This window comes from Coregonus clupeaformis, chromosome 30, assembly GCF_020615455.1.
Source record: "Coregonus clupeaformis isolate EN_2021a chromosome 30, ASM2061545v1, whole genome shotgun sequence".
Lineage (NCBI taxonomy): Eukaryota > Metazoa > Chordata > Actinopteri > Salmoniformes > Salmonidae > Coregonus > Coregonus clupeaformis.
Window position 1 is genome coordinate 27114719 of NC_059221.1, and position 27709 is coordinate 27142427.

The following is a 27709-nucleotide window of genomic DNA, read 5'->3' on the forward strand; positions in this document are numbered from 1 at the left end:
TTTACAATTAGTTCAAAAGTACACAACTTCAGTCAATAGGATTGAGGTGTGACTAGTTTCTGGTCTCTGTTTATGGCTTTCTAAACCCACATGGGAACATCAAATGTTTTTATCAAACTTTGTGAAGAGCTTTCACCTGTCATATCAAATTACTAGGGTATTCTAACAGGCTCATACAATCTCACATTAAGTTCACAATTCAAAACAATGCATAATAGTAGCTAAAAATTGTAAACAAAATATTTTGTTACAGAATGAGCTATACAGAATTGAGCTATTCAAAATCGGTTAGAAATGTGAATATAATGCATTATCTTAATGATCCAAACATTATTTGGAACATTTGTCAAGGACAACAAAATGTCAGGGACAACATACATTAACCTCAGTTTAAAAACATGTAATGTCATTTTTAAAATAACAATCATGCACACAATACAATTATTCTTACATTGTTTTGTAACAGAGTGCTGAAGGGTAACAAGAGTAGCCTACCTTATTTTTCTCCAACTAGACATGCTAGACACAAGTTCAAAACTAAACTTAGAAATAACTTTATCCATAATACTGAGAGCAAACACTCAAAACACTTGGCTAAAACCAAACATTTAAAAAAATGAAGAGCAAAAGACAGAAAACGGCATGGGTTAGTTTATGATGGCATTTGCTTAAGTTAAAAGCAGGTCTTGTAGCTGAAATGTTTCCTCCTGCCTTTCTTCTGCTATGTCAAGTCTTCATCGAAGCTTGTTTGCACATAAATGCACATTTCCAGTTTTCCTCCAATTACAATTGCACTTCACTCCAGCATGGAGTGCTTTTAGGGCAATACAAAGAGAATGGTCGTGTCTCAACCCGAGCCTTATATCTAAGACTGTGGACCTATGTGCCAAACACCATTATGTTCTGGTCGATTCAAGTACATATCTATAGCTGTGACATCATATGCACACGTGTCTTGGCCAATCCGGCGGAAGATCCTGATCTTCTCCTACAGAAGCATTTTCAACCAGAGTGCTGACATTGTCACTTCTTCAATAGGAATTTCATCCCTGAAAATAAAATGGACAAAATTATTTACCTCACAGTAAAAATGGTATTTGTTGAATTTAATGTTATGAATGGAGCACTACTAACCGAGTCCTTTGAGTCCCTTGAGGAACCCGCTAGATTCAGGGTTTGAGGCCAGATATTCTGCAGCTCTAAATTCAAAAAGCCCTGTGGGAGGGGGAGAAAACAGCATAGTACAAGGCACGCAAGGAAATACATTTAGGTGTTTATGAACTGCTTTTACCAGCCCAGACTGTCATGTCAGATAAGAGGTGATTACTTAGAGGAAGGAAGAATGCATTCTCAAAATATTCCAACAACAGGGCCACTGATAGGCCCCTCCCTGACCTTTGCCCCCTCCCTTGCGCAGCTCCTTGTCGTGGATGAAGCCGGCGAACATCTGTGTGTCCATGAAGAGCTGCAGGAACTGGCGGGCCCCGCGGGAGGGGTGGGACTTGCGGAAGCTCTCCCTCTGCAGCTCCCGAGTCCGGCTGGCGCTGCTCTCGCCAATGTGGAGGGAGTAGTGGCCCACCAGCTCCACAAAGAAATGCACAAAGGCCTCCGACACCAGGGAGCTCAGCCCACACTGCTGGCCTGCAGGGAATACATGTTTTATTGTCACATACACCTGATAGGTGCAGTGAACTGTGATGTTTTACTGGGTCAACCATAGTAGTACGGCGCCCCTGGAGCAAATTAGGGTTAAGTGCCTTGCACAAGAACACGTCATCTTGACGGCTCAGGTATTCGAACCAGCCCTTTTGGTTACTGGCCTGCCGCCCTAGGCTACGCTACCTGAAGGACAGATAGGAGGGAGGGGGACAGTTACTTAAAGTAGATGGTGTTAAAATGGAGAGGCGAGTGAAGAATGCTTCAAAAATTGGCTTTCTATACAATTACCCTATATCCAACACATGGACAGAGAGACAAGGGGACTGAAAGGAGTCATTGTTTCTTCAACGTTTCGGCTGCGAGGCTGTTTTCAAGATGGATATGTAGTAATAGATTGCTGTTCAAACCTCCTGTGCAGTCTCCTTCATCTTGCCGCAGTATCTGCTCTCTCTCCTCCAGGATCTGCAGCAGTGCAGCCTGAAGCTTACTTGGCAAGATACAGTCCTCATCACCAAGCTTGGAAACAAGGAGTAGTTAACAGGAGAGCCCAGGGCAACTCGCATCATGCAAGAGATGGCCTACTACTGATGTGAAACAAGGCAACTGGCTACCCGTATATTCACCTATGCCAGGGATGGGCAACTGGCGGCCTGCAAAAACATAATTTTTTTTGTGGGGGATTACTGTTGAGAGTTAGAATAGTAGAATACACAAGGTGCAAAATATAAATGTGGTTGTGCATCAGCTGTTTTTCTCTTGTTATGTCAGTCACTGACTATAACACAATTAGCCTATGTCAGCTAAACATTTTTAGATTGGGTAAGTTAGTCTAACAAAATGTTGCTTAGGGCCCACAAAAGGCTAGGGCCGGCTCTGACTGCATATGTGGGTATGCAGACCTGCGAGCCACTGCGGCCCCTCATGATGAGTTCCGATTTTTTGTGGCCTCCACCCAATCAAAGTTGCCCATCCCTGACCTATGCATTAAAAATGGTTGTCATAGAAACTAGCCATCAATATCAGCAGCCCAATAGGATCTCTGAGTGAGAAAGAAACAAAATTCCATAGCTACTACTATTCAATACTCTCACTATGTGAACTTGGATTACATCCAAGATAAAGTCAAGCTCTGGTATGTGTTGTATGAAATCATCAAGTTGCATTAATATTCAACATTGTCACTTCAAAAGACAATCCCAGGTCAAGGATGGAACGCAGACATGCACAGACAAAGTGTTCCTCATGTCCTATTCACTTGTGTTTTGGAACCACACCTATCTTTCATGAGTTGCAATTAAATACAACAGCCAGTATACACACCTGTTTGACAAACTTGTCCGTGCATAAATCCACAATAAGCACCTAGAATGCAAAACAGAGACAGAACCTTTAAAATATCAATGACAAAATGAACACAGGTCAAATGTATTAGGCTTTAAATTATACATCAGAGACTTTCTACCATTAACTGTTAGTAATTGTTTGCAGATTGATACTGCACAGTTTTTTGTTAGTCCTACTGTAATGACGTTCATAGAATTACCATTAGGTGGCACTAAAATACTTTATTAAAGGTAGACTCAGAGAAATGACATTGCCATGAGCAGCACCGCAGATATTGAGATGAGCGAGATGCAACACTTTGCTCTCACACAGTCACCCACAGTATCTGCGCATGTGCAAGGGTTCGCTAACGTCACGCTGTTACAGCGTGGTAGCCATAGGACCACTAACAGCAGAGAAGTTGAACCTCGGGCTTAAACGCTCTTAGTTGTTGTGGAAATTGACCCCCTATGCTGTTTACTTTCTGCATCTACGTCATATCGCTGAGTCTACCTTTTAAGTCTGATAAACTGTACACGACAGAATTTGAAATAACCCTAACCTTAACCCTTTATCAAGGAACTAAATCAGTCAGATACTTGCTCGTCAATTCTGACGAAATAGAAAATATTGTCCTTTGTAGCCTAGCCATCTAGTGACTAGCCACTGGGAATCAGATGGTGACCTTTGTCACTGACCTCCTCTATGGGCAGCTCCAGAAGCTCAGGCAGGCAGGGTTCCAGCGCCCCCATGAGGAAGGGAGTGGGAGAGCAGCTAATGTCCAGCATGCTAGCGGGCAGCACAGGCACAAATGTATGCTGCCAGGTGAACGGGTAGAGCAGCGCCAGCGCGGCATGGCCACAACGAGACAGAACGCTGAAGAGAGGAGAGACGGATGAAGAGATGTTACATTCCTGAGAAGAGGCACCCACTTTACAGACAAGGCATGTCAAATATATGGAGTCCATACGGTCTGTTCACTAAGACTACACTATGTACTTTCACACCGACCAACAGAAGAGCAAAGCACACAATACATTCCACCCCGGACCAGTGCTATGCTGTTCCTGCCCTTCCATTGTCTCCCAAGCCGAGCTGGAGATGACAGTGAACCTGTGTGTACTAGAGGAAACTCCTTACCTGAGTTTGTCAGCAATGAAGATGACCCTCCTCTCCAGTAGTAGAGAGGCAAACACCTGTAGGAGTCTCCCAACACTCAGGCACTGCAGCAGGCTCTCAAAGTCCACGTGCTCCAGCCTTGAGTCTACCGGCCGGTACAGCGTCAGCACCTGATCACACACACAAACAGGTTGGCTCTTGCTCAGTTATTTGACCAAACAAAACTCTTACAACAACAGTTGATTGCTGGGCAGAGAAATTGCACATGATTGCAGATGTTGTTGACATAGTGTCTGCAATAAAGAGCCAGGTAGGAACTTAACTAAAAGGTGTCACTTCCTCTTGTTACTTCTCCTAACTCCCTGGGAGATTCATAATTTGTTTTGCTCGAATTCTTGCCTACTTTTGAAAAGTCAAATGTAATCGAGGAGAGGAGGGGAGGAGAGGAAACGTGAAAGCAAATGCGCTTGTATGAAATGGGACTCTCCTCTACTAGCAAATCATGCAAATTACGTTTACAGGGGTGGAATCTCAAAATAAATGTGTAAAGTAGGGAAAATAAATGTAGCTAGTTGTGCAAGACATTTAATAGATAAAAGGATAAGTAGCGTATCATTTTTAAATGTGTGCATGCTTTTCTCCTTCGAGAAAACAGCTGCTGATTAAAAGGGGGTGTTGCGGATTTTAAAACACTTACACGCTAGCCGCTGAGAGGATACACTTGTGCTTCCTTGGCGGGAGGAGGCTATCGAGAAGAGGAAGACACTCCTCTGTTCGCCTATTCATAAATTGACACTCTCCTACATAAGACCACTTTTCAGTTTCCGGGGGACGGAGGAGAGGAGTCGTCGAGGAGAGGACAGACTTTTGCCCTATCTCCCCCTGTAGTTACTCTTTACATAGAGTCCTAGAGGTCCTCTTAGTTGTGTGATTGTGTCACCTCATTTCCTGAGCCTGGGAGGAAGCTCTTGAGTGTGATGGTGCATCCAGGGGCGGGAAAAGGAGCCTCCATGACGCTACGCATGAAGGGGGACACTAGGGCTGGACAGATCTCCCTGCGCCTCTCTACCTCCTCCAAGATCTGAAAACATACACGCACACAGACACACAATATATTAGTGTTGCATGGTATACCATTACCAAGACGTCATGATACTTATGAAGCCAACATTTTAGAATATCGTAGCAACATTTCATATTATACTACTGACTTTTTCTAAAGAACCTGTTTATAATTTCAGTTGAATTGAAGCAACAGCCACTAGTCTTGTATGTGCAGGTCCAATAATAGCCACTTCACTTTCATGTGCATATCATGTGTGGCAGCTGTAATCAGCCAGCTACATCCCCTACCAGCCCTCACTCACCTGCTTCTCTCTGTCCGCTCTTCATGCGCGTCTATTCCGCCATCAGTTAAAAAAATATATAATTTAGCAGTGATAGCAAGTGGGGATGCAGACCCAGACGAGTCTTCTGTTGTTACATTTGTAACATTGGAGCAGCGTGCAAAGTTAACACATTGTATCATTTCATCACCTGTTATAACCAAGAGCACAGACCAGTCTAAGTAGACTAGCAAGTTCACGGTCATGCAGCCTCTGAGTGTCAGAGAGGGAAAATGGAACACTGCTTTGTGACAGGCATGCTTGCAGCTTTACATCAAAGAAAACATCAAAGAAAACAACTGGTCTCTAGCCTAAACCGTTAAAAGAATGACCCATATTACCGGAGATACCTTTTTTCTTTCTATCGGCATATTATATAATTTCACAAACCATGTCACGGGCCGTTTTAAACTAATCCAGGGTCGCTAATTATTGGTTTGATAACGAACAACGTTGTTCAGTCATGTTACCTAGCTAGCTAACAACCTGGTAACTTGACAGTAGGTTCAGGCAAATTTGATTTGCCCCAGGAAGAAAGGAAAAGGGTCTGCTACTCATGAGATGTGCTTCAAAAGGTAGGGTTCATATAGGCCTAAAGTAAACCTAAACTATATCAAAAATCTTTCTTTCTGGTGCTCCTTAAATTCTGTTTTGTGCCTAACGTTTTAAAAGTTGGGAGCAGTGTGTGTATGTGTGTGAGAGCGAGGGAGACAGAGTGTGTGTGTGTGTCTGTGTTAACTGAAGACTAAAGGTTTCATACAGTGTTTTTCCCCTTACTGACAAAATCACATGCAGATCATTATGCATGTATATTCCTTCCTCCCATTCCTCCAGCCAAATCACAGGTAGGCCTTTCCAAATATGTGCAAATCAGTCATTCTATGCAGTATTCTATTACAGTATACACTGAACAGTGTGAAGTTAAATTCAATGTGTGAATTTCAGTGAGGTTTTTGGAGAACGTTTAGAAAGCGTGAACAAGAGTCCTGGGGATGGGTTGAACAGGATGCTAGGCCACAGATTTTTTTCCACTGTGGTATCGCGATACTACTCGGTATCATGATACTTGGCCTGGTATCGTATCGTTTGTAAAATGTTGGTATCGTGACAAGCCTACAGTATATAACTCCATAACTACACCCCTAAACACAAAGAAGTATCAACAAGGGACTACACCAAGACTACATAACATACTAGCTGCTTGCTTCATTGTCTATGAACAAACCTTTTATTTACACCTGTCTCTCTTGCCTGCACCGACTCGAAAATGGGTGGTACATAATAACACATCCTAAAATATATCAATTATCCTCAAAACACACCCTTCTGATTAGCTAGGACATTTTCACAGACTTTAGTTTGAACCCTTTGAATCTATGTGTACAAGCAGGCTAAAATGTATTTTATGAACTGGTTTGAACCCTGAATGCTGATTGGCTGAAAGCCAATACCACGAGTATGACAAAAAAATAACTTTATATTGGTTTTAATTACGTTGGTAACCAGTTTATAATAGCAATAAGGAACCTCAGGGGTTTGTGCTACAGTGCATTTGGAAAGTATTCAGACCCCTTGACCTTTTTCACATTTTGTTACGTTACAGACTTATTCTAAAATTGATTAAATCGTTTTTTCCCCCCTCATCAATCTACACACAATACCCCATAATGACAAAGTAAAAACAGTATTTTTTTTATAATTTTTTATCGGAAATATCACATTTAGATAAGTATTCAGACCCTTTACTCAGTACTTTGTTGAAGCACCTTTGGCAGCGATTACAGCCTCGAGTCTTCTTGGGTATGACACTACAAGCTTGGCACACCTGTATTTGGGGAGATTCTCCCATTCTTATTTGCAGATCATCTCAAGCTATGTCAAGTTGGATGGGGTCTCTCCAGAGATATTTGATTGGGTTCAAGTCCGGGCTCTGGCTGGGCCACTCAAGGACATTCAGAGACTTGTCCCGAAGCCAGTCCTGTGTTGTCGTGGCTGTGTGCTCAGGGTCGTTGTCCTGTTGGAAGGTGAACCTTCACCCCAGTCTGAGGTCCTGAGCGCTCTGGAGCAGGTTTCCATCAAGGATCTCTCTGTACTTTGCTCCATTAATCTTTCCCTTGATCCTGACTAATCTCCCAGTCCCTGCCGCTGAAAAACCTCCCCACAGCATGATGCTGCCAACACCATGCTTCACTGTAGGGATGGTGCCAGGTTTCCTCCAGGCGAAACTCTTGGCATTCAGGCCAAAGAGTTCAATCTTGGTTTCATCAGACCAGAGAATCTTGTTTCTCATGGTCTGAGAGTCCTTTAGGTGCCTTTTAGCATACTCCAAGCGGGATGTCATGTGCCTTTTACTGAGGAGTGGCTTCCATCTGGCCACTTTACCATAAAGGCCTGATTGGTGGAGTGCTGCAAAGATGGTTGTCCTTCTGGAAGGTTCTCCCATCTCCACAGAGGAACTCTGTAGCTCTGTCAGAGTGACCATCGGGTTCTTGGTCACCTCCCTGACCAAGGCCCTTCTCCCCCGATTTCTCAGTTTGGCTGGGCAGCCAGCTCTAGGAAGAGTCTTAGTGGTGGAGGCCACTGTGTTCTTGGGGACCTTCAATGCTGCAGAACTTTTTTGGTACCCTTTCCAAGGTCTGTGCCTTGACACAATCCTGTCTCAGAGTTCTATGGACAATTCCTTCGACCTCATGGCTTGGTTTTTGCTCCGACATGCACTGTCAACTGTGGGACCTTATATAGACAGGTGTGTGCCTTTCCAAATCATGTCCAATGAATTGAATTTACCACAGGTGGACTACAATCAAGTTGTAGAAACACCTCAAGGATGATCAATGGAAACAGGATGCACCTGAGCTCAATTTAGAGTCTCATAGCAAAGGGTCTGAATACTTATGTAAATAAGGTATTTCAGTTTTTGTATTTTTAATACATTTGCAAAAATGTCTAAAGAACCTGTTTTTGCTTTGTCATTATGAGGTATTGTGCGTATTAATTATGAGGAATTGTTTTACAATAAGGCTGTAATGTAACAAAATGTGGAAAAGGGGAAGGGGTCTGAATACTTTACGAATGCACTGTATATGGCCAATATACCAAGGCTAATGGCTGTATCCAGGCACTCAGCGTCACGCCGTGCATAAGAACAGCCATATACAGTGGGGAAAAAAAGTATTTAGTCAGCCACCTATTGTGCAAGTTCTCCCACTTAAAAAGATGAGAGAGGCCTATAATTTTCATCATAGGTACACGTCAACTATGACAGACAAATTGAGAAGAAAAAAAATCCAGAAAATCACATTGTAGGATTTTTTATGAATTTATTTGCAAATTATGGTGGAAAATAAGTATTTGGTCACCTACAAACAAGCAAGATTTCTGGCTCTCACTGACCTGTAACTTCTTCTTTAAGAGGCTCCTCTGTCCTCCACTCGTTACCTGTATTAATGGCACCTGTTTGAACTTGTTATCAGTATAAAAGACACCTGTCCACAACCTCAAACAGTCACACTCCAAATTCCACTATGGCCAAGACCAAAGAGCTGTCAAAGGACACCAGAAACAAAATTGTAGACCTGCACCAGGCTGGGAAGACTGAATCTGCAGTAGGTAAGCAGCTTGGTTTGAAGAAATCAACTGTGGGAGCAATTATTAGGAAATGGAAGACATACAAGACCACTGATAATCTCCCTCGATCTGGGGCTCCACACAAGATCTCACCCAGTGGGGTCAAAATGATCACAAGAACGGTGAGCAAAAATCCCAGAACCACACGGGGGGACCTAGTGAATGACCTGCAGAGAGCTGGGACCAAAGTAACAAAGCCTACCATCAGTAACACACTACGCCGCCAGGGACTCAAATCCTGCAGTGCCAGACGTGTCCCCCTGCTTAAGCCAGTACATGTCCAGGCCCGTCTGAAGTTTGCTAGAGTGCATTTGGATGATCCAGAAGAGGATTGGGAGAATGTCATATGGTCAGATGAAACCAAAATAGAACTTTTTGGTAAAAACTCAACTCGTCGTGTTTGGAGGACAAAGAATGCTGAGTTGCATCCAAAGAATACCATACCTACTGTGAAGCATGAGGGTGGAAACATCATGCTTTGGGGCTGTTTTTCTGCAAAGGGACCAGGACGACTGATCCGTGTAAAGGAAAGAATGAATGGGGCCATGTATCGTGAGATTTTGAGTGAAAACCTCCTTCCATCAGCAAGGGCATTGAAGATGAAACGTGGCTGGGTCTTTCAGCATGACAATGATCCCAAACACACCGCCCGGGCAACGAAGGAGTGGCTTCGTAAGAAGCATTTCAAGGTCCTGGAGTGGCCTAGCCAGTCTCCAGATCTCAACCCCATAGAAAATCTTTGGAGGGAGTTGAAAGTCCGTGTTGCACAGCGACAGCCCCAAAACATCACTGCTCTAGAGGAGATCTGCATGGAGGAATGGGCCAAAATAACAGCAACAGTGTGTGAAAACCTTGTGAAAACTTACAGAAAACGTTTGACCTGTGTCATTGCCAACAAAGGGTATATAACAAAGTATTGAGAAACTTTTGTTATTGACCAAATACTTATTTTCCACCATAATTTGCAAATAAATTCATTAAAAATCCTACAATGTGATTTTCTGGATTTTTTTTCTTCTCAATTTGTCTGTCATAGTTGACGTGTACCTATGATGAAAATTACAGGCCTCTCTCATCTTTTTAAGTGGGAGAACTTGCACAATTGGTGGCTGACTAAATACTTTTTTTCCCCACTGTACCACACCTCCTCAGGCCTCATTGCTTAATTTTATGAAGAGTTTAATCAGACTGCTGGTTACCTTAGCAAACAGGTTGAAGCAGCCCAGCCTGCTTACAATACAGTGAACTTCAGGCAGTCTTTTCCCCTTTCCGCTTGGCTAAAGGGCACAAATCAACACAGAAATAGGCATGAAAACCAACTCTAGCATTCAGTATCAACAATGTTATTGCAGTGCTATATCAACACTGGCATTCCAGGGGTAACAGAAACTCAGTCCAGACCATAAAATAGTCATATTAAACAAACAATACTGCAATGCATTTAAAACACACAAATCTAACATTAAATGTACAGGCATGGATTTAACATGTGGACAAATGGGAAATTCTGTTTAGTTTGGGTCATTGATTTAGAGGTTTTACAGCCTCTGACTCAGATGGAGTATATCCCTTAGAAATGTTGAGTAAGCACTTTACTGCCAAGTCCTCACACACACACACACAACGTAATGACTCATACACACACACTCACCAGGATCTTACGACAGTAACAAAACCACCGGCTGCCATCCTCTCCCGTCAAGACAAAAGAGAAGGTTTCACTACAAAGACAGATAGAAGGATAGACAATAGGACAGGGATACACAATGTGGTAGAGTTCAGCAGTGTTCTAGTGCAGTCTCCCTGCGGGGAAAAAAATAAGCATGTCATATGAACTGCAATCATGTTCTTCTTTGTCTGAATCACTAGATAAATCTCCCTTTCATTTGCCATATCTTGGACTTAATTCTTATATCATCATACATTAACTTAATTTTAGCACAGTGATAATTACAAAAACGTAGCTACTTTTGAAATGTTTTACCTGTTTCAATGCTCATATTAAGTGGTTATATGAATATTTATATTACATGAATAGCCTTATTGTAACACCACTGCTACATACTGTGACCATAATGTGAATGTGACAGCAGCTTACCTGTGCAGGTCTCCAGAAGGCCGCCAGTCCTGAGAGTCTGGGAAGCAGAACTTGGGAATGGCCTTCAGCCGGTCTTCTGCTTCACGGGAGTGACAAGAAGACTTCTCAAACTATAGCCGTTAAGAAAGGATAAAGATATAGAGCGACTAATTTTACCCCCTGGCCAGCAAAACAGAAACAAGAGACAATAGTACAATGGCAACTAAAAAAATAAAAATTCTGGGGTTTCCTTCGAGCTGAGCCCATCCATGGTAAATCAAGCAGTGTTTCCCCTATACAAATTGTGTAAGTGGGTCTATCCCCCCCCCCCCCACCTGAAAGAGGTTGGCTTCAATTGGTTTCAATTGACAATAACCTTGTTGGGAAACTGTTGTGTGATCTCAGGGGAGTAGGTGTTTCCTGAGAAACTCTTTCTGAGTGACACCACCACAAAGAACTGGAAGAGCTGCTGTTGCTGGAGCTGGATCAGGTCCTTCTCCAGGGTGCGGTAGCCTGGCCTCCGCTTTAGCGTGGACTGGACATAGACTGAGCGCCTGGACCCTCCTGGTGGAGACAGTGACAATTTTTCAAAATACCTAATGAGTGAATCTGGTTGGGAACAGGATCATATATCTCGCTTTGATTAAATGACAATGGAATGTGAACAAATGTGAATGGAAAATTAATGGATCTACTGTAGACGGCGTGGGACATTGACTGATCTCAACATTCAAAAAACGTCTGCCAAACATTTATTTGGGAGTGGAATTTCACAGGTCAATGCTATAGTAGTACCTTTAGTGTTGTCCTCTGGGTCACTCTCAGTTCCACTGGTCTCCTCTGTTGTGTGTGTGTGTGTGTGTGTGTGTGTGTGTCAGTGAGTGAGTGTAATAAAGGGATGAAAGAAAGAGACATTATAGGAGACAGTCTTTGTACTGTATTTGTACCAGTGATGTAACGTATCTCAAAACGCTGGGTCTTTACAGAATGCACTTTATCTACATCTTGTAGACAAGTTGAAGGGTAATAATTGTCATACCTCGAGCTGAACCTCCCTGGCTCTTCACTCTCTTCTTCCCTCGCTTGGTGTCAAAGATCACATGAATCCTGTTGACATACTGCGTCACGGAAACCATGCACGCGCACACACAGGTATATTTATCAGATACAAATAAATCACATTCATGTGATATATCATCACATTGATGTTGACATGTCTGGCTATGTCTGGCCACTTAAACTAGTCCAAAAATGGTGTCCAATCAAATAAATGTGATTCAAGCACACTTCCTTGTTGCACTGACAAAGGTTGTTTTGTAATGGGCACCAGTTTGGTTTAGATTGGATAGGGCCATCAGTAAAGTTTCAACTTTATGAAATGCTTGTGTGCGTTTACCTGAGGCAGTCTGTGTGTTTTATGGGTGGTTGTGGGTCGCTTGGGTAAGGCAGGTCTAGGGGGCGCTTCTGTAGGTGACTCCTTCCTCTCCACCCGCAACGTGAGAGGCTTGGGAGGGAGCTGCGACAGAGGAGACAAGGTGTTAATGAAAGATTAAAGCATGTTTTTTTTTTAAATATCATACCAACTGTTTCACATCTCCTGTAACAGCTGCCATTACTACCTTTGGGGTGCGAGGGTTCGGTCTCTGTGCCATGGTCCAGGGTCGGGGACGCCCGATGGGGAGACACATAGTAGGAGACTGCTTGACATCCTCATATGGGTTGTCTCTGGTCAGGGGTCCAGCTGGCCAGGGTCAAAGGTGATGGAGACAGATGACATACACAGTATACATACAGTAGATATTTGCTAATAGTCCATGACTAAGTCAAAAAGGTCTTAAATGGCTGCTTTTCTTTTTCCTCACATCCACCACTGATCAGAAAGAGACTTGACAGGTGACAGTGTGGAGACAATCTATATCCCACACTTTTCTTTATCAGTTGTTACGAATGGGGAAATAAGAAAAGAAAGGCTCCTATATGATGGTTCCTGAGATTGTAAGGCGACTAAAGGCATCAGCCGAACGAGTGTGCTCGAATACGCCCTTAAAAAGACCTTTGCTTGAAAAAAATAGAAATAAGTGGCAATAGTACTGTTTGTCCATTTTGAGACGCCAGTCAGAATTAATCTAAGATAACTCAAGAAATCGGTCATTAATTTTGACGTTTTTGCCGAAGAGATCTTAGATGTAAAATTCCGCGACTGATGTTTGGTGCAGTATTTTTCAATGAAAAAATTTGCACGAAAACGAGTAGTCTCTTGTTCTTCTTCTTTGGGACTGGGTTGGCAGATCGCATCCAAGTTAAAAGGTGCATACACCGCTGTCATGACTCTCTCTGGGTGAGGATCAAAGGCCTCACATCAGCTTGGCAAATGGCCGACAACAACCAGACCCTCTTACCCACGTGCCGGTCTTGACACCTTAACACTGACATAAATTAGAGAGGAGGAGAATCTCTCTCTGACCCTCTAGTATGGTGAAAGGAATGCCTTTGTTTCAGATACTTTTTGCCGCCCAAAAACTTCAACATTCAACAATGAACATTGGGACAATATATTTCAACATCCAAATGTTGGGAATGATGAGAAATGGAATATGGAAAATTAATGTCTATTTTGTGATGTCATTAAAAATTGAATAAAGGCATTATAACGAAAACACTGTGACTTGAAGAGCTTTTACACTGTGGATATCAGGGTTACATCCTTTACCTTGTGTAGAAAATATCAAGGAGGAAGACAATGTTTTCGTGAAGATAGGAATGTGATTTTAGCTTTCTAACAAGATCATAGTGATGATAATACTTTTGCCTCGTAACTAGCCATGCCTGAGGGAGCTCAGAGAGCGTGTCAGTATGACGGAAACGCCCCTCTTTACCAGAGTGCATAAAAGATTGAGTTAAGAATGATCAGATCAGACGGTCCTCATGCTGCAGCGAGGTCCATATTGGTCCAGACCCTGAAAATCAACACGAGGTGAAGACGACAAAGTTGCCTCCACTAACAATCAATGTTACGGCTGAGTAGCTGTTCTAAGTACTGTATCTAAGAAGGTGAATTTAAGTGGGACCATCCTGTTACTCTCTTCAAACCATCGTCTACTACACTGCTCTCATCACCCCACATGGGATCATCAACACGGCTGATTAGCTGTACTCAGAAGACCACTTCCAGAACGAGTGAAAGTAAACAGACATCTAAGAAGAAGGACATTGTGACCTCTTGTGGACAATCTGAGCCTTACATCTAGAAGGCCATCCGAAAGAGATGGTCCAATCGACCCCCTCCCACGAAGGCCTGGGTCCAACAGAGATACACGACGAATACCTCCAACACGTAAATACATGCATTACTTCTTACCAAACGGGTGGCAGTTCGGGGCAAGGTATTAAGATTACTGTGAGTGTAGGTCCATGTGTATCCAAGTGTTTTCTCTCTCTCTCTTTAACTTGCCATCTTTTGTAATAAGTGTCATATTGTGTTAGTCCGCTAGGGACCCGTTTTCATTGTATTACGTTTCTAATCCCTACCTATACCGTGTACGTGTTTGTATCTTGTGTTATCATTTTAATTAGTTAGTAAATAAATAATTAAATCAATTTGTGTGGTACGGAATGATCAGTAAGACCCGGGTTCGTGAAGACTTCGAGTCTACGACTTTCAGAATGAGACTGATATGAGGTAAATTATTAATAAATGTTAAATGACGAGATATCTTTAGTTAATTCGGGAAACGGTAACATGTTAAACAACTTTTCCCGTGGTGCCCCAAGTTCCTAATGAGTTAATTGTTACATGATTAATTTAATCTAGTAACAGTTAAACATAGTAGGTAATTATTCGATAAATAATAGTCATCACAATAATGAAAGTCACGTCACGATACCGCCAACTACTGTACTAACGTGTGAGGCCAGTCATGGCCTACCTACATACATTTAATTATTCCTGTTCCTAAAAGGAAAAATATATAAATAAATTGCACCACCAACTAACCCTACACCTATATACCACTATTTCATAAAAATATAAATCACCACCCCATTAACTCTTCTGCAGTAAAATCTCATACACCCAGGTACTTCTCTGCAGTTGCCACCTACACTCATTAAAAACCCACTACCCCATTCTACTACTTTGACCCTATCTGCTCCTGCTCATGCCAACAGCCTGGGAGGACAGGACACCACCCCTCAACACACCCTATAACTCTTCTGAAGTATAATCTTGTATACCCAAATACTTCTCTGCAGCTTCCACCACAACATCTATTTTCTGTGATTTACTTTCCATTTCTGTGGTACAGTTGATAACCATTGCTATGAACGCTAAGATGCCAACCTTACTGAAGCATAACTCACTCGTTACTCCATCCCTCTGTACTGGCACAAATCTACTGCTCACTGGGATCCTCTCAGGATCCCTCACCCTTGACCCATCCTCCTCCATTTTCTTCACTGCCTCAGCATATGACACCCTCTGCACTACTCTGACCACTACAATCTGCCTCTCTCGCACCAGACACTTCCGATCCCCAGCAACATGAGCACCCCTACAATTGACACACACAACTTTATCCACCAAAACTACACAATCCTCTGTCCCTTGCCCTCCTGCACACTTCCCACATCTTGGAATCTTCCTCCTACACACTGCTGCAACATGACCACAAATGTTGCACCTGAAACAGCGCAGTGGATTCTGGACCATTGCGCTAACAGGATAACTGATATATCCTAACATTACTTTGTCTCGTAGACTCAAAAGGACTGACAATGACTCCTCTGTTGCACCAAACGGCGGGCATCACAAACACCAGGAATTTTCAACTTCAATTGCTCCACCTTCACACTTAATGCTACCACAGAAATCACTCCTTTCAATCGTGCCCTATTCCTAAGAGCAAAGCAAGAAACAGATCTTGACCCAAGTTGCGTGACACGAAGCGCCTTCTCCCTCTGGTCAGAAGTAACACAAACAAATATCACAAGTCCACTACCGGTTACCTTCACTAATTCAACTACACCCAACTCCTTTCTCACCCACCCTGAAACCACAAATGGATCTGCCAAAAGGCAAGGGTCCACTTTCTCCCAAAATGTCACTCCTACTGGTCCAGATTCTTCTTTATCATGTCTGACGCCATTCTTCCTCAACATCCATCTTCCCACTACACTCGGCTCTTCTCCTGCTTCCTCGCTGTCTATAATCACATCTATCCGTTCACCACACTCTTGCCCCACCTTCATCCACTGCATTGCTTACAGAGCATGCACTGATGGCATTTCTCCAAAACACAACTTCTGTTCCTTAGCCCATTTTACAAGTCTGGCTATCGCTGACCTCTCCATGCTCTCGTCTCTCGTTGAATGACAACAAAGACTTTATTGAAGAATCCCTAATGTTGACCAATGACTGACGAAAGGTCGTAGACTTCAGCTCCGAACTCCGACTTGCCTCCAGATTTGTTTTTTGTGAACAGCCAAAGTCCAAAACAAACAAACATTTCACAAAATGTCGTCATAATATATGCACGAACTACCAAACTGTTTCAGCTGGGAAGCATGCGGACGCCTTAAGGCTGCCTTAGTGAAGTCAGGGTTTTTCTGGATCAAAATGGGGGCTTAGGTGGTGGGTGGGGCACGCCTTTGGCCATGCCCACTGACCGAAAATGTTAAAGGCCCTCCTCTTGGCCGCGAAGACAACATTTTGCTGTCTAAGATAATTTCCTGCAATTCTACAAATTTTGCCATGAGGCGGAGAGAACATTTAGTAGTTATACAGCTTATTTCCTACAATTCTACACATTTTGCCATGGCTTATGCCATGTTCTTATGCTATCTGACTGACTCAAACATTATAACAAAATCAATGGGGACCCCACGTCATGACAAAAATACTCCTGAATGCATCATTTTTAAAATTTAGCAGACGCTCTTATCCAGAGCGACTTCGTTTTTTTTGTGAGTGCATACATTTTTCATACTGGCCCCCCGTGGGAATCGAACCCACAACCCTGGCGTTGCAAGCGCCATGCTCTACCAACTGAGCTACAGGAGTACTTTATAGCTTCTATTTTGGTGATTGTTAGTTCTCAAAGATGATCCTATTTAAAAATGTATAGAACCATTATCTTTTCTACATATAATATATCTGGTTTTAGTCATTTAAGCTTTTTTTTTTATCCCAGAAGAAAATATGCTAAAAAACCCTAAACTTTTCTATGCAGAAAAAACCCTGGTGAAGTGTCTTTTTTCGGTTTGTGTCGAGGGAGGAACTCACAGATAATGTCCTCATAAATGTTGTCGTCAGAGAAGGCATGGTATAGGCCAGAGCGCTTGGCCTCACTTCCCTGCTGCTCTGTCAACCGCACCACATCCTCAAACTCAAATGACTTCCTGTGAAGAGGGAGGGAGAGGGGACATGAGATGGGGCCAGTCAGCATGGTATTGTCCTCTTATGTTCAGCCAAAGGGTCTCGGCATTGGAAGGGTTTTCGCAAGTTGATAGTGAAGATGATAAAGACCGTAGGAAGGCGAGTCCGGGAGGAAGTAAAGCTGAGAAAAAGGGTGTAAAATAGAAGCAAGGAGAGCTTAGAGAAAAATATATTGAACGCGTGGATAATAGCTAAGGTCAATATGGAGAGTGTGAGCAAGAGAGAGCAGGAAAGAGATACAAGAGTAGACCTAATAGACTGATTGAGAATAACTGATTAAAGTTGGGAAATTTGTGGCATTTAGGCCTTACCCAGGCCTTTGTTAAAGACACTACAACAATGAGTCTGTAGATGTTACAAAGCCAATATTGGTGTCATTTGAAACCTTACTGTGTGCTCGTATGGAATTGCCCTCATAAAGAGACTACGTTAGTGGAATACAACAATCAAGGCCAGTGTGTGTTGTGTTATGTTGTGTGTGTTTTGTTTGCGTGTGTTAAAACAACGAAATGTGACCCCTGGACCGTTGGCTGCTGTGGAAGTAGGCCATATCCAGACAATGGTCTGCAATGCTGCCAAAGATCATGTGACATCAGACCTGGAGGCCGCCCAAATGCTAGACTCTGACCCTTCTCTCATGCAAACTGTGCCTCTAAAACACTCTCATTCTCCTTCTTTCAGACTTAATATAAAACAATGCTAAATTTAGAACTAAGGACACTGTATGAGAGAGCACAATAGCTTACGACAGAGAAAGACTTTCACCCCAAGTAATTGTTAACTTGTTTTGTATTTCAAACAACCAGGTTTCCTTTGACTAAAGCCATTACGAAAGGAAAATGCCAACACTTTTCTATGTTTAAAATGGCAAATTAAAAGACCTTCTCTATTCTACTCTGGCATAACTCACACCCACTGACCTTTTAGATTTAGCCTAGTGGTGTCAGTATCATGATCTTACCTGCTATTTTTGTGTCTGGAAAACCCATTGCCACGGCTGACAGGACACAGGGGTGGTGGGAAGCTGGGTGGGTGGGTTATGCCATTGCTCTTGGTGTTGGATTGGTTGGCAGATGGAGTCCTGCTATCCCATTGGACCCATTGTGCTGGGGTGCTGTCTGCTCCTCGATACTGAAACGTCCGTTGTGGTTTCAGTGGCGGGTGAGGCACTGGACCAACAGCACTCTGAGGCTCTGCTGAGGTATTTTTTCCCTTCTCCCAGAACAACTCATTTCCCTCCAGCCTCCGCCAGAAGCCCCTTGAGGTGTAGAAATTCCCTGGGGGCAGGCTCTCACCATGGTCATCCACTGACAGAGGTAGGGGTTTGGTCAACTTAACTTCCAACACACCACCCACCTTCAGTTCGCCATTGGTGGTGATGATCCTTTCTACTTGGAAGATGTTTGTAGTGTATGTTGTAAGAGTTTGCGAAGGTGCTGTAAATGGCTTGGACTCTGATATTGCAGTTGAAGTCTTACTGAAACAGGAGTGATTCTGAGGGGGATCCGACTTTCTGCTGACGCCTGTGTGTATGCCCCGTGCTTGTAGGTTTTCCCTGAAATCTAAACCCAGGCTTTTGGCTTTAGAGAGGTTGGCTTTGCCGTGAGGTCCGCCTCTCCTACTGTCACTACATACTCCGTTACCCTGGACATCCTCCGAAAGAGATCGGGATGCAACTGGTGCAAGCACTTTGACCCTATCAGCCTTCCCACCGCTGTCTGGTTGACAGAGGCCTTCCCACTGAGAGATCTTCTGCTTGATGTTGAGGCCTGGTTTGTGGGTTAGAGGCCTCCCTGGGTCCTGGGTTAGAGGCCTCCCTGGGTCCTGGGTTAGAGGCCTCCCTGGGTCCTGGGTTAGAGGCCTCCCTGGGTCCTGGGTTAGAGGCCTCCCTGGGTCCTGGGTTAGAGGCCTCTCTGGGTCCTGGGTTAGAGGCCTCCCTGGGTCCTGGGTTAGAGGCCTCCCTGGGTCCTGGGTTAGAGGCCTCCCTGAGGAGGGTGCCTGCCAGGCTACAGTAGCCTGGCCCTGTCCACCTCTCCCCTCTTCTAGGCCCAGAGCCAGCATGGTGAGAGGGGGCACACTGCCAGCTCACCCTCACTGCATGGTTGGTGGAGGCATGAGGGCCCTCCCGGTGTACAGACAGACACTCAAACACAGTGAGTCTGTCCTGCGACTGGTTTAGCCACAGTAGCCTATGGAAGGCAATGAGTTTTACAGGGGTCTGTGTTCTATCCTTTTCTTTTTAGTTTTAAACCACTCTTCCTTTAAACAGAGTTGGTGACTGCTCTTCTCCCTCCTTTCCTCTTAAAGAAAGACCTGCAAATCAAAGGACACAAAAGTTATTATTCATCCATCAACACTTCAAAACAAGTTAAAACACTCCGAAGAGAAAGCAAAGAAAAACCTGCCGAAGAGAAAGTACAATCTAGAGAGAATGATGACACTATTATCTTTCAACAGCACACTCCTGATGTAGTGGAAGGCATACGGGATGTGTTTGGCCGGAGGAAGCTGGAGAGGATAGGCTCCTGTCAAGGTCAGTAGCCAAAAATAAAACCCGGAGGAGAAATGAAGGCAACGGCAGGAACAAGGCGCTGGAGCTTTTAGCAGCCAGAGGGGTGTCTGTCAGTCTGTCAGTCAGTCAGTCAGTGAGCCACCACAACCCCCCAGTTTGGCATGCAATACTCATATTCATGATCTTGCACAGCCCCTCATTGTATGCACCATCCAAACTGTATGGAGAGGCCTAAGTCCCTATGTGAAATCTTGCCTAAATATATTCAGACTCCTGTTCCCGGCAGATTCCTTTCCAATTTAGTTACTGTACTCTGTTTGCTGGAAGCAAAGTTCTTGGACACATTGCACATTAAGTTGAAAGCTGAAAGCATTTAGAGAAGGGAGACATGGTGAAATTCCACAGTGCTGCTCATGATAATAATAATTCTGTGCTGCATTTCAGCAGAGCCAGCTAGGAGGAGGCTAAGGAATAAATTTGACCAGAGACAGTCGTCATTCAGGCTCCGCAAATTACACCTTTTGTTTGGTTTGACCTAAATCTAATGTATGTAGTGTACTCTCACAGCCAGGACTCACCCTACACTGAAAACTGTCAATTTAACACTGACCCACTTGCTTTATTTGTATGTGTGTTATACAGGAAAGCCTGCATTTCCTGAGACTAAGGAAGAAAGCATCAGCAGACTGTCCATAATTATGGTTTAGGAGACTTGCACCCAGTTAGAAGCTTTGGTTTCAGTATTGTTTACCAGCTATAATTAGAATTTTAACAGTCATGAAGGATGGTCAGGTTGTCATTCCAGGGTACCTTTGAACTTGTAGTGTCACCCCAGTAGAATCCAAACAGGGATCATCAAGAACCAAACCTACCAAGATAAATTAAACCTAATTGCACCTTCAAAACAACCACAGCTAAACCGCATTCTCTAAGAATTGCTGCATGACTGAACTTGCCCTAGGTGGGGTACCAGAGAAAGGGTAAGGAGTGTGGTTTCTCTTAAACAGTAAATGCAGTTTCTATTAGATAATGTGGAATCTATTTTCCTTCTCACACAATGGCAGAGGGGTATACTACAAAGCAGGATCAATGGGTTAGCCAGCTAACTTTGATGAACAACCAGAAATAACTATTGATTTTCTGGTTCATTAAGAAAGCTTAGATGTGTTTTTGGTTGTTGAGTCAATGAGACCATGCCCATTTTAAGCTTATCTTTCGAAAAAATTAAACGTTTTTTCAGAACACTTAGGCAAGTTAGCTGGCTAACTTATAGCCCAAAGGCTGGCAGATGGCAATATTTAGTAATTTATCTTACCATCCAAACGCATTATATGCAGCCGGCAATACATTCTCAATTCAGGCTGCATAGGCTTCGATTTCCTCCTTAACTTTATTTAATGGCAAGAAGACAGGAAAGAAAATGGTAAAATATGTGTTCCTTATGAAACACAATTTTCCACCACCATGCTAGAGTGGCTAAATGCTAATCCCGGATGTTGTATATCTCGTTCAGCCAATCAGGTTGCAGCAGTCGGTTTTTTCACCCCTAACCTAAAGCAGCGCTGTATCGCATTAGTGGAAACCAAGACTGTTCTCAGGGCGGGTCTACCAGTTTTGACTAGCAGAAGTGACTTTTCGTAGAAGGTTAGGAGAATTTACGCAGCAGGTTAGGATAATTAACGTGGCAGAATAGGAGAATTAGGTTAAGGTTAGGAAAAGGGTTAGCTAAAATGCTAAAATTGTCCCCGACGAGACAAACCAGAGAGGAAGAGGGAGGCCCAACTCAGCGGAAAATCTGTCTCCATGCAGCAGGTGGTGTTTTTTTCGTTTCGCCCACCAAGAAATGAGTTTTTGTATGGAGGTCAATTAATGGCTTATTTGCTACGTGACGTGTATTTGATCGAATAGACATTTCGTAATGCTTAAGTTGTTACGAGTGTACTGATATAAGTAGGACACGTGACATCTTAGTATTAGTTGATAATTTCACTAGGTTTACACAGGCCTACGCCACCCGCAACAAGTCTGCAAAGACAGCAGCAGAGAAAATCAGATATCCTCAGAGGCGCCACCACGATCAAGGCTGGGAATTTGAAAACAAACTCTTTGGAAGCCTTCAGGAGCTGGCAGGGGTCGGCCACTCCCGCACAAAGCTAGATCATCCTCAGGGAAACCCAGTAGAACAGATTAATCGTACGCTGCTACTGATGCACTCTTCCTGAAGAAAATAAATCTCAATGGAAAGACCACTTGCCTCATATCGTACATGCATACAACTGCACTCGTCACGAAGCAACAGACTTCTCACCACACTTCCTTTTCTTTGGCCAGCCACCCCGCCTGCCCATTGACCGGTTGTTTGGCCTCAATCAGACTGATGAACAGGTGTCACACCCAGTCCATGCTCAGAACTGGGTCAACAAAATGCAGGAAGCTTACAGAGTTGCATCTGAAAACAGTCAAAAGTCCTCGGCTAAAAGCAAAAGACACTATGACCATGGTGCAAAGGCAGTGGCCCTCCAACCTGGAGACAGAGTCTTGGTGAAGAATATGTCAGAGAGAGGAGGACCGGGCAAGTTGCGGGCCTACTGGGAGGCAGCCATACACAGGGGGGTAGAGAAGATTGGTGTCCACATCACCAACGAACTATCATGGTCCAAGCACACCAAGACAGTCGTGAAGAGGGCACGACAAAGCCTATTCCCCCTCAGGAGACTAAAAAGATTTGGCATGGGTCCTCAGATCCTCAAAAAATTCTACAGCTGCACCATCGAGAGCATCCTGACTGGTTGCATCACCGCCTGGTATGGCAACTGCTTGGCCTCTGACCGCAAGGCACTACAGAGGGTAGTGCGTACGGCCCAGTACATCACTGGGGCAAAGCTCCCTGCCATCCAAGACCTCTATACCAGGCGGTGTCAGAGGAAGGCCCTCAAAATTGTCAAAGACTCCAGCCACCCTAGTCATAGACTGTTCTCTCTGCTACCGCACGGCAAGCGGTACCGGAGTGCCAAGTCTAGGTCCAAAAGACTTCTCAACAGCTTCTACCCACAAGCCATAAGACTCCTGAACAGCTAATCATGGCTACCCGGACTATTTGCACTGCCCCCCCACCCCATCCTTTTTACGCTGCTGCTACTCTGTTAAGTATTTATGCATAGTCACTTTAACTCTACCCACATGTACATATTACCTCAACTACCTCAACTAGCCGGTGCCCCCGCACATTGACTCTGCACCGTTACCCCCCTGTATATATAGCCTCCCTACTGTCACTTTATTTTACTTCTGCTCTTTGTTTTTCTCAACACTTTTTTTTTTGTTGTTGTTTTATTCTTACTTTTTTTGTTTAAAATAAACGCACTGTTGGTTAAGGGCTGTAAGTAAGCATTTCACTGTAATGTCTGCACTTGTTGTATTCGGCGCATGTGACCAATAAAATTTGATTTGATTTGATTTGATTGGGGAAGGACCAGTCTACAAGGTAAAAAGGGAGAATGGTGCTAAGGGCATCAGAGTGCTCCATCACAACATGCTGATGTTAGTGAACGACTTACCTGTGGAACATGAGACCTTGGAAGAGAGGAAACCGCCTGCTCGAAAAATAACATCAAACACAGAACATGGAGGAGATGGGGATGAAACTTCAGCAGACTCTGATGAGGAGGAAGACTTCTGGTCTCCAGGAGTTAACCCAGTTGCAAGCACAGAACACCCAAGACCTCAGACAAAATCACTGACAGAACAGGCCTATGCATTTCATCCCCATTTTCAGGATACAGAAAGTAGTCAGGATGAGAACATGGAGCAGGAATCAGAGATCCTAGAAGAACCAAACAATGAGGATGGGGTCAATGCCAAAGGGAGAGGATCATGTTGAAAGGAGATACGACGCTCCCGAAACTGAACACAATGGTTCCTCATGTATGAATGACCTCACTGATTCAGATCAGCAGTGCGTAGAGGAAGGGATGGATGTCAGAAGATCCCAACAGATCCAAAAACCAAGGGGCATGCTAACCTATGACACACTTGGACAGCCGACCTATCAGGTGTGGAGACCTAACATCCATGCCTTATACCAAACTCCAATGTCAGCAGTGTTGCCAATATCAATACCAGTACCAAAACCTATACAGAACACCAAACATACCCGCTCAGTTACAGACTTACTGAGTAATGGCAGGAGCCACTATTTAAAGAGGGGGAGAGTGTAGCGGGTTGAAAATCATTGACTTAGAACTAAAGGTAAAGGGGATACTTTTTTAAAATTTTGCTGGACTAAGTCTATACATTTATTATGCAGTAGTAGATGCAATTATAGTCAGGATACAAGAGGGTACTCTAACTTTGGTGTTAGGTTAGGAATCAAGGGAGTTCTGAGCTGGCTTCATTATTAAAACGGAGTCACTTGATGAAGTTGAAACATTCTCATGCGCTTCCTTTTTTCCCACCGCATTTCAGATTACTTTCCTACTGCTCTCAGATCTCCATTTTGAGGGTAGTAACATGTTCATGGCATGAGGCTAGTAGCATAGCATCTCTATCCACTGAATACAGGCGTTTGACTTCAAACACATTCATCGAATATTCAAAAAAGGATTACAGTAATGAGATGTATCCACCAATCCAAAGAAAGGATAGGCGGGAGCTAGACAGCACGCCGTGCTGCTTTGTGGACAACGACTCCCATTGTTGTGGCGTAGAGACATGTATCTTGTCAGTATATCCATAATCTTTGCTCAAACATATGTAGCTACAACCAGCAGGTGTAAAAGAAACAGAACCCCTGGTCTGATAGTTTCAACCCGATTGGCTGAATGCAATACACACCATCCGAGATTAACATTTAACCACTTTTGCATGGTGTTGGAAAATGGTATTTCATAAGAAAAGTCTGCATATTTGCCCCTTTTTTATGGAGTATTTATTTTAATTTTTTACTTATCCCCATTAAATAAAGATATGGAGGAAATTGAAGCCTATGCAACCTGAATGGAGAATGTTTTAGGTATGAACCGGTCCACTAGGGATAAGAATGTATTGCCGGCTGCATACAATGTAGGGGTGTAACGATCCATCTACTACATCGATGTATCGATTTATATTCCTATGATCCAACTACATCGATCTGTGCTCGGCGAGTTGGCCTTTTGGACAACATATATCGATCTAACATCGTTTTAAAATGTAATAAATCGATTGTATCGATACTAGGAAATAACCCATTGGATTTAAGCACGTCAGACTTTATATGGATGTTTTTTCTTAGCACTTTTAATGATAAAGGCTTTAAACATTACTCGATTCAGTCTGCCTATCCGTGACGTCATCGCGCCAACAGCAGCGCAAAGGCGCAAAGACAACAAAACATAGCATGGCGGACGACAGAGGAGAAGCCGACGAGCGAGAAATTATCAAGCCACCATTGCGGACCTTACAAGAAACAGGAATCTAGGAAACTTCACCTGCACTGTCCAGTATCCAGGTATTTATTTCAGTCACACTGGTTGAATTTTTGGCTAAAAGGTTACTGAATCGATTTCAAGTCACTGAATCATTTCGGATCGTATCGTTCTAAATGAACCAATATCGTCCTTGACTCGTATCGACAACCACGAATCGTGATACAAATCGAATCGTTGTTAAAACGAATCGTTACACCCCTAATACAATGTGTTTCGACGGTAAAATGAAACAACTCAATATCGCCATCTGTCGGCCTTTGGGATAGCTAACTCATTGATCTCGCTTTGTAGTATGCCCCTCTGATCTCACGCATGCCATAATGATTTGTAAATTCATGAAGAGATGAGTTGTGCTGTTTACATCCAATTAAGATTAGCCTAACCAGGATATTTAATTGGTAGATGAACTCAACAAAAATGTATAAATCACACCGTGCATGACATGGTTTGTTGGTGAATTAGCTGAAATTAAGAGAACTTTTAGAATTTAATACCAGCACTCATTTTTAATTCATTGATTGTGACAAAGGTGCAATCAATGCAACACGTTACTGATAACTTGTAGCAGCTAATCAGTAAATGAAATGTGAGAGCAGATAACGTGGTCACCAAGCAAGACGCCTAATCTCCGACAGCAAATATTTTGCTTTACTTTTAATCCACAGAATCGTAGGGAAATGTATTAACGTTACCAGTGTGTTGCTCTCGAGGTCCGCTTGCAGCAATCCCACATTCTTAAACAGCAAATAAAGTACTGTAAGCAGCAAATTAGACCTGTTCCCTGTGTTTAGTGGTTGGTTTTAGACATCAATATTAGCTATATTCTCCGTCCCAGTTGAATCATTACAAGTGTTTCTCGCAGCAGCAAAACACGACGACTTCCAAATCGGGCGTTCCATTGCAGCCGCTAGTTCGCGAGCTGGCTAGCAAGTTAGTTAGCCACACACTAGTCCCCGTTAGCTGATTAGCCGCTAAAGCTAGCATGTCTTATTTTCACCGAAATGTCTTATTTTAGACCAAAAACTTATGTTTTCTTCCAACTACGGGCAACCAATCTTGGACAGCAAGGAATAAGCAGTCACCGAAATATTAGCTAGTGGCACAACTCGAAGCAAGTGAGAGTTTTTAGGGGGCTCCATATTGATCCTGGGAGCTGGACGTCATCAACTCCTGCTGTCATCGACGACTGGTTGGAGAGGGAGGCAGATTGACACAATCACAGGAAATGTCATTTGTATCCACTCTGAAATAAGCAATTGACAGTGCAAGGGCATCAATTTCAGCAAATCAATTCAGTCGTGGTTTGGTTTGACAAAAGAGATTCATACAGAAATCAAATTAAACCATTTGACATTTAATTTATTTGTTTCAAATCATTCTTGTAATTGTGTCCCCCACAATATGGCACATTAAGCATGAAATGTGTGGTCACATTTCATAAACAAGTGAAACCAATTAAATGAAAAACTGGAATACATCATACAGGATGATCACTATACAGCTCTGGAAAAAATTAAGAGACCACTGCAAATTTTTCTTAAATCAGCATCTCTACATGTATGATAGCCATTCCATTCCAGTGTCTGTTGAATTCATTCTACTGAATTAGGTACTGATTAGGTGATCACCTGAACCAAATGTTATTTAACGAGGAAAAGCATAAAAACCACTGCTGTGGTAGTCACTATCCTCTTGCAATAGGACCAGCTGGATAATCAAAAAATAACTATTGACCATGCCAAAAGAGTTGAAAACGAAAGTTTTGAGTGAGGAAAAGAAGGGTTCAATTCTGGCTTTACTGGCAGAGGGATACAGTGAGCGTCAGGTTGCTTCCATCCTTAAAATGTCAAAAGACGGCGGTTCATAAGAACAAGGTCAAGCAGCAGACATTGGGGACAACAAAGCTACAGACCGGCAGAGGGCAAAAACGACTCTCTACTGACCGGAATGACCGCCAACTCATTTGAATGTCACTCAACAACCGTAGGATGACATCAAGTGACCTACAAAAAGAATGGGAAACGGCAGCTGGGGTGAAGTGCATGGCGAGGACGGTTCGAAACAGGCTCCTAGGGGCAGGGCTGAAGTTGTGCAAAGCTAGAAAAA

The 27709-nt window shown here is 43.3% G+C and overlaps 1 protein-coding gene across 2 annotated transcripts; it reads right to left on the minus strand.

The window, feature by feature from the left end:
* Nucleotides 1-41: 41 nt before the first annotated feature.
* LOC121545555 (DENN domain-containing protein 2C) lies at nt 42-27173 on the minus strand. 2 transcript variants are annotated; one of them, XM_041856172.2, is made up of 19 exons: nt 26296-27173; nt 18585-19936; nt 17471-17586; nt 12810-12931; nt 12587-12706; nt 12230-12308; nt 11986-12030; nt 11567-11754; nt 11212-11321; nt 10765-10834; nt 10313-10390; nt 5042-5182; nt 4123-4271; nt 3681-3858; nt 2980-3021; nt 2067-2175; nt 1396-1641; nt 1135-1215; nt 42-1049 (listed from the first exon to the last, which is right to left on the minus strand). In XM_041856172.2, the coding sequence occupies exons 2-19, from the start codon at nt 19682-19684 to the stop codon at nt 1024-1026; spliced, it is 3000 nt and encodes a 999-aa protein (XP_041712106.2). In that variant the 5' UTR covers nt 19685-19936; nt 26296-27173; the 3' UTR covers nt 42-1023. The 2 variants fall into 2 exon arrangements, with proteins under 2 accessions (XP_041712106.2, XP_045065450.1); XM_045209515.1 differs by lacking the exons at nt 17471-17586; nt 26296-27173 and having other exon boundaries at nt 18585-18708.
* Nucleotides 27174-27709: the final 536 nt, after the last annotated feature.